Raw genomic sequence first — 7,985 nt, forward strand, 5'->3', positions numbered from 1 at the left:
GTGTAATTCAAGGAATTGTTTGGGCCCACCGTCCGCGATAGACGTCAAGCCCAATGAGATGAACATTATTCAATAATTTCAAAACTAGTGGCCCACTAACGAACAGTCTAGAGCTTGTTCGAATAATTAGGACATTTTTTGAATGAATTGGATAGGGAGATTTCTTGGGCGCAGTTGTTACGGTCCGGATTAACTAAGTTCATAATGTGGCCTATTCAAAATTAGTGAAAATGGTGACTCGGCCATGATAACTCTAAACTGCTGGCTTTAGGGTAAAAGAGTAACTGGGTTGATTTGGTTTATTAATCAAGGTCCGACCGGTAGCTAGCTTGAGTTTGGGTAGATCTTTAATTTAATTACGTTTGTCTTGATTAGTCAATGGTATGTCGGTTAGATTTGGGTACTATGTGAATAAATCATGCGGCTAAACTCGATGTTTAAGTGATTAGTTGGATTCATTGATTTTCTACGGTTGATCAATCTTGTTTATACGGTTCTTTATCGGTACCGGCCACGTATAGGCTCACTTTGAGCGTTAAGGGTCAGTAAGTGACGACGTGGCTAGTTATAAAAAAAAAAATTTAAAGATTTTTGGCAATCCAAAATAGCAAAAATTTGAGGTGTTACAAGTAGTTGACCTTAGCTCGAACTCCCTAGCTTGAAATCGGCTCGACTTGGTCCTTGAAACTAACTGGTCAGCTCGACTCAGTTTAGTCAGCAACTTGGGCTAGTTCGAGCCGAGTTAAAGCCTCTATGACATTTTCTCAAACACATGGAATGCACCTTCAATTTCTCACAGTATGATAGGTAACATCAAAATTAAAATACAAGGGTAGTTTTGTCATGTAATTTATTTTATTTATTTGTTTGTTTATTGTAGTGATTTGTTTCATATCATACCTTCCTCGCCACCAGCTGATCCTACAGAGAATGTATACACTTGAAACACCACTTCGTGGAGTCATTTCATCAAACACTTGGTGAGCATTGTCAATATCAAAATAACCGAGTCACCGAACGGATTCAATCCGAATTCGATTCGAGTTGAGGTTCTATCCGAGTCGATTCCGCATTCGGTTCACATTAACCAAAGGTATTTTTGTCTATATATATATATATATATATATATATATATATATATATATATGTATGTATATATATAGCGGAACGCTCACCTGCGAACCAGTAAGCACGGACTACATATGAACCTTTTTGAGAACTCATCATATGTGATGAGTATCGAAAATTTGAACGGTCCACATGAAGAAGAACCTCTTGAAACCCCCTGGTACCAAATTTTACTTTGAACCAAAACTTCGGTGGGCCATGAAAAATGCAAACAGTTTATTCCCTTGATTTGAATTTCTCTTTTCTATGGTCCACCAGAATCTTAGATCAATGTGAAAATTCACCCCCTAAGGTTTCATGGGATTTCACATCTTATGGACTATTCAGATTCGACACCCATGACACGTGTGCAAAGGTGCGCACGTGCGTAGGTGCATAGGTGAGCATGCCTCTCTCTCTCTCTCTCTCTCTCTCTCTCTCTCTCTCTCTCTCTCTCTCTATATATATATATATATATATATATATATATATATATATATATAATATACCAACATATATCATACATACCTATTTTACATAATAGACAATTATTTGACTACGTTTTCAAAATTATAAATTCTGATTTAAAAATACCGCAAAAACAGGCTTTGATCTATCATTGGTTTAAAAGATAGGCGGACACACTGCATTGTCGATCTCTTTTGTACATTTACAGCATCTACCCTAAAGCTTATAAAAATTTACGTGTCCGGGATGCCATACAAGCCACCCCATGTGCCAAAATGAAGCAAACATGCTTAATCCTAGCCAGCCATCAGATGGGCCCCACCATGCAACTGCACCGAAAATTAGTAGTCTGCCGATTAGATGAGCTACAGTAATAAAACCAAAAGCCTGGATAGAGAACATTTTGCCAGGGTTTGTACGCGATGGGACCCAATTGATGGACAGCTTGGGTCCCCATACTTGTGTATCAATGTGGCTTGTGCGTCGGCGTGTAGATAGGCTCTCTTAGATACACGTGTGAGCTTGGCAAACCTTTTTTTTCGTTTCAAGTTCCCAAGGCCGACAATTTGCTTTATTTTCCAGTCCTGTTTGAGATAAAAGAGTAGAATCCTTGCTTTCTGTTTTCCTCACTACCACAGCGACAGACCTCATTCTCGGCAATTTCCCGGGAGATTTTCAAATTTTGAGATGTTTCTTAAGATAGTATCAGTAAATTCTCGCTGAAAAAATATTTAAAATTATTACTGTAAATTAATTAATAAATTTTATATATATATATATATATATATATATATCTGTGTGTGTGTGTGAAGAGAGGGAGGTCTCTAGTCCAATCAGTTGGACTACAAGTTATATATGGTCACCCAGCCAATAGCTTCCAATCTTTCATGTGTGTGACATCCTACCAGTCCAATAAGTTGGCCTTATTACGAGGATTACCTTATTAAAAACGAAAAATCTACTAATTGAATGTACTGCACTTTTTTTTTTTGCTATTTATTAATGCCTAGAATTTTTCATATGGTGTGGCACACCTGATAAGTAGGTAGGGATGATTTTTGCATCAGATGATCCTATGGTGGGACCAACCTATTAGAAGGGTTGGATTTCAAATGCACATAATAGGTGAGATGTTATCCCTTGTTGGATTGTACTTTTGTGGTCCAACTGGTTGTATTTGAAACACTCTCACAGAGAGAGATTTATATAATAACTTCCATGAGCCTTTTATTGTATTTGAGCTAATAATATGATATAATCATGATATTTTAAAATATGCTGATATCTTAAAACCTTTTCCATAATATCACGGTCGTATCAATTGGTGTATTTTTCTAAATCTTGGCCACATTTGTCAAATACAAAAGATATTAAGTATGCTAATTAATGCTGCGTTTGGCTCAATTTAACTGAATTGCAACAATTCAAGTGAAGTTAGCATCCATCTTAAGTTCATGAAGTTCACAAAGAGCAATTACTTTTGTTTCGAGTCCAACTTGAAGGGCATGAATTGAAGGGCTCTTACGTGTACGGTGTCCTTGGACTATCTTCAGAAACATTTACTGAATGGGTGATTATGGATAAAGATGACTTGAAAATTAAAAGGCATATATTTTTTAAAGACTCGTATTCATATCCTAGAATGAAATGGTCGGGATCATTAAAAAGAAGCGCGATTATAAGACCATAGCTTTCATACCGTAGAAATTAGAACATTAACGATTGAGATCAATCTAAAGATGCAATCCCAAGGTGTAAACCGGCCATGTGCGGTTGGAGGCAACGCGCCCTATCAAAACCCTAGATTTAAAGTCAAGGTTTCGGTTGTTATTAAGAATTAATATGCTCGCACTACTCCCAGCTAAATCGGTGTTGTTTCTCGAATGAATACTGATTACAATTCAGATAAATAGTGTATCCAAACATATCCTTGGGTACCAACAATGTCATGGTACATCCAAATGCACCAATGCTCATGCAATTGCGTAAGAAAGGCATGCAACAGCTGGAATCCCCTCATCCAACAAATTTCTGTCCAAAAGGAGATCGCAATATAACTATAAAGTAGATTGTTTGATAGAAATTCATAAAATCATGATTAACATAAGGGTGGGGTCGGCTACTTTCATTCTTCTATTCTTTAGTCACTCCAAAGAAGTGGGTTGTTTTAATTGAGAGATTATATGATCCTGGATTCAAGGACATGGACAGTATACTTGGTTCCACATTTGCATAGATGATGACATGCACTTAAAAAATTGTACATGTAGCAAAAAATTGTACATGTAGCATACAAGTTACTCGTGGGCCTTCAATAGAATTTAGTATTTTCAACTTTTAAGTTGGTGGATATTTAAAGGACGGTTGAGATGATAGGTAGAAAATGGTTTGCTTTATGAAAGGAAATGTCCATTAATCAGAGATTAAGATCCCCCATGATGTGATTTTGGGGTGATGACTCTTCATGGTGGGTCCCACAAATTTGGCAGTTTAAGGTGGGGGTTCTTAGGCTAGTGATCCATACCATTGGTCTCTTGGACCCATCAGAGTGCATCCATTCTCTTTAATCATCTTAACACTTAAATAAATAAAATTTAATAAATAAATAAAGAAATTTATGGCCACAAATTGAAAGGCTGGGATTGTCCTACGAAGGAGGAAACTTTTGGGGAATGGTCCATCTACTGTGGGTCTCAACTGACCGAAAATCTGCACTATTGAAGCATGAGCCCTAGTAGAAATCGAAAACCCGAGTAGAGGGCGAGTTTTAGTTTCCCTTCATTAGGCATTCTCTACCACACCTTTATGAGAGAGACAGCAGGCATTCACCATAGCATGGGTTTGATGGGGAACTTTAGTTTTTAACTTTGGGTTGAAGTGAGTATAGGGATTGGAGAGGAATCTTTTTCATTTCATTCCCTCCAAAGAAAGCAAAAGGGAATGACTGGCCACCGAAAAGCAAGGAGACCTTATCATGAAAGCAAGAAAAAACGACGGATTTGACGCCCTAACATGAGAGAATATTTTGTGACATCCAATTCAACCCCCTCTTTTTCTCTCCTCCCAAGTCAACCTCACCTCATCATTTGGTCTTTCTTCTTTCCACGCTCCACCTCATTTCCCACTCCTCTCTCTCTCTCTCTCTCTCTCTTCCCCCCTATATATCCCACAGATATTCCATGCTCTCCCCTCCAAAGGAGAAACATGAAGGTGCATCAGCTCACTCGTGGCTTTTGGGAGCATGAGCCCTCGTCTCTCAGCTGCAAGCGCCTCCGCCCACTTGCACCCAAGCTCTCCAGCGGTGTCGGCGACGGGGTCACCCCTATAGACTTGAAGAGTTTCATTAAGCCTGAGAGTGGACCTAGGAGTGTTGCATCCATGGATGACAAGCGAGATACAACTCAGGTATGCATGGATAAATATCTAAAACAAGGTCTGGAATGGATCTTGCATGCTAATAGCTGTTATAACACATTTTGTCTGGAGAAATAGAACATATGGAAGAGAAGGAGAAAACCTGAAACATGCATTATTATATGCTTGTTCTAATATTTTAATGGCTAAATACGGAAAATGTGCACCTCAGGTTCTTGCATATGCCAAGGCACTGAATTCTTGCTCTTTTCTTTTTCGGGTTGATTTTTGTAGTTACATCTCACCGACGTAAAGGAATGAAATGCAGGCAGAAGCGCACTCTGGAGGCACGCGGTGGAACCCAACCCAAGAACAGATTGGAATCCTGGAGATGCTCTATAGAGGCGGCATGAGAACGCCAAACGCACAACAGATCGAGCAAATCACAGCCCAGCTTGGGAAGTTTGGGAAGATAGAAGGGAAGAATGTGTTTTACTGGTTCCAGAATCACAAAGCACGGGAACGGCAGAAGCAAAGGCGTAATTCACTTGGCCTCGCCAATTCTCCAAGAGGCCCAGCCATTGCCATTTCCAGCAGTAACTCTACCGTAGGTGTCAATGCCAAGCATTTCTCTGAATATTGTAGTTTCAAGGAATAACAAAATCCTGTCATCTGGTGGACCCCACCGTGGATGGCCTCTATGCATAAAATTACATATGCACATTGATCAGGTGATCCTCTGTGGTGCTACCGGACTTATGCTTGTAGAATGTGAACCGTTGTCCTCTTAGATTCAACCATTTATTTTAAGGACGTGGTGAGGCCCCACCAGATGATAGACCTAGTGGGATCTCCGCAACGGGCCCAGCCATGGTGATGAAATGTCCAAAGATTGGGACTCTTATGTCACCCAAATGAGGAGATGAGTGTTGTGAGACTTGGGGTGGCAATAGAGAGTGCTGATCCTTACCGTAGGTGATTTTATTTATCAGATACCTCTCTTGATTCTTGTTGTATTTGTAATGGGATTGTTAATCTCATTTTATGGACATCCCATCCACCATCCTACCATTTGGATCAGCAACTCTCTCAAGGTGAAACCACCTTCTCATTTGGGAAATGTTAATCCCCTTCTCAATCTTGACTTTAAGTGGTTCAAGAATGGATTTGAGAATAAAAAACATTAGTACTGATACTAATATAAATAAAAACCATATAGAAGCTAGCTTGATTAACAATCTAATGTAACGATTACCAGATCTTCACATAAATGACCTGGGCCTCATGGATAGTGATTCAACAGGTGAGACATATAAGATGAATTGTTCTGATTATGGTGCAACATGCTACATGTATATGTGAAGCAGTTAGTGGTCCTTGTGATAACTAAAATTTTCCAATTTCCAATTGCAGTGGCTGTTTTGGGGCTTAAAGCCCAAATGGGATGCTGTGTAGTAATATTGTCGTTGTATATATGTTGATGATGCAGGGAGAAGTGGGAAAGGAGGATGATAGTTACTGCAAGCGCAAATGCAGGAGTTGGGGCGTTTATAGCTTGGAAGAAGACAGTAACAGATTATGTGGTGGTTTCTCATTCCAAGAAGAAGAAGAAGAAGAAGAAGAGGGTGATAGAACTCTAATGCTGTTCCCTTTACACCCAGAAGGCAGATGAAAGGAGTTTAGTTCTTCCCTTTCTTTCTTTATTTCTCAAAAATGTGTGAGGATTTGCGCAAGGAGAGCTTAATTAGCCAATTCGTGGATCTTGGCCACCCATCAAGGTTAGGGGACCATAAAAAACACCCCTAGTCCTAAGAAAAATCAAGAAAGTCCACTCATCAGGTGAGCCACAGGCCATTTGTCTCATACATGTGGACCACCTGATTTTTGGTCCAGGACATGTTCAAGTTGGACCCTACCTGATGAATGACCCAGATTTTGCTGCGAGTGGCCTTCTCAATTTCTCTTCGCGCGAATCGCTGTAGCACTTTCTGTGGTTGATTTCTTTGGGAAAGGAAGAAGGAAGGATATTGTTATTTTTTTTTACCTTCTCTTGTTATTGTTCCTTTGAAGGAAGAGCTTGTCTCACTTTATTCCTTCCTATGGGATCCTTTTTTTGACTACAAGGCTGAGCATTTGTAGTACGGGTTACTCTTTTCCAATGCCTCTCCTCCTAACCTTTGTTTCAAGTCATCTTTTCAGTAAGGGAGTCTCTCTTTGCATTGGATTCTTCTTCCTCCTCTACATAAATCCATCTACTCCTTGTATGTTGTATCAGCATAACCCAATCTCTTATTAGTGGTATGTACAGTGTATGTGTGTAGTTAAATGGTATGGTCATCTTCGTATGGTTTGTCTTTGGTTTTTTGATGGAGAAAATATTCCGTGGTTTAGTATCAAATACGGTTGTAAGACACCAACGAATTGGGATTGACTCGTTCGAGTCGACTCGGATTTGATGGTAACCAATCAAGTTCGACACCATGAGTCACACCCCAGTCCATCCCAACTCTACTCAGGCTGAATGGGTCGTTCTGGGTTACCTTTTCAAGATGGTAATAGGGTCACCTTTTAACCATTATATCAGATCCAACCGCTCACCACCGTCCATTTACATTGATTGGGACATGCTTCGAAGCTAAGTTGGTCAAATGATCCTGGTCCTCAATAGTTGAGGATTTTTATCCATCAAATGTTGACCAGTGGGTGGACTCTTTTTCTAGCCGTCCCTTTGCAATCCTCAAGGGGACTGGACAGGTTCAGTCTTGGAGTACGCGTCAGTAGAGTTAGGGCCCTACATGTGAAGGGTCTAGATCTTTTGCATGTGTGTTCGTATATGGAGTTTTAAGTGCTTGATGACAACTTGGATCCCTTCTCTTTTTAATATTATTTCTTTTATTGGACAATATTCCTCGAGAAGGAGAGTAGCTATCCAAATCATGATCTCGTCACACGTGTAGTAAGCAGTTACAGGTGTGTGAGATGTGTTCCACTCATCACGTGTGGTCCAGCATGAACAGGCCTCGGCACAAAAATAAAAAATAAAAAATCAAGCCAGC

At 39.7% G+C, this 7,985-nt stretch overlaps 1 protein-coding gene across 1 annotated transcript; it reads left to right on the forward strand.

Annotated features, from left to right (window-relative positions):
• The first annotated feature begins 4,587 nt into the window (after positions 1–4,587).
• On the forward strand, positions 4,588–7,280 carry LOC131228812 (WUSCHEL-related homeobox 4). The gene is made up of 3 exons (XM_058224671.1): positions 4,588–4,980; positions 5,258–5,536; positions 6,419–7,280. The coding sequence occupies exons 1-3, from the start codon at positions 4,588–4,590 to the stop codon at positions 6,599–6,601; spliced, it is 855 nt and encodes a 284-aa protein (XP_058080654.1). The 3' UTR covers positions 6,602–7,280.
• Positions 7,281–7,985: the final 705 nt, after the last annotated feature.

The sequence above is a fragment of the Magnolia sinica genome, chromosome 16 (assembly GCF_029962835.1).
Source record: "Magnolia sinica isolate HGM2019 chromosome 16, MsV1, whole genome shotgun sequence".
NCBI lineage: Eukaryota > Viridiplantae > Streptophyta > Magnoliopsida > Magnoliales > Magnoliaceae > Magnolia > Magnolia sinica.

What these genes read in the sequence shown, in the direction of transcription:
- LOC131228812 (XM_058224671.1), top strand. Translation starts at nt 4,588, where the DNA reads ATGAGAGAATATTTTGTGACATCCAATTCAACCCCCTCTTTTTCTCTC. An exon ending in ACAAGCGAGATACAACTCAG is followed by an intron (nt 4,981 to 5,257) that starts GTATGCATGGAT and finishes AATGAAATGCAG; the next exon opens with GCAGAAGCGCACTCTGGAGG. An exon ending in TTTCCAGCAGTAACTCTACC is followed by an intron (nt 5,537 to 6,418) that starts GTAGGTGTCAAT and finishes TTGATGATGCAG; the next exon opens with GGAGAAGTGGGAAAGGAGGA.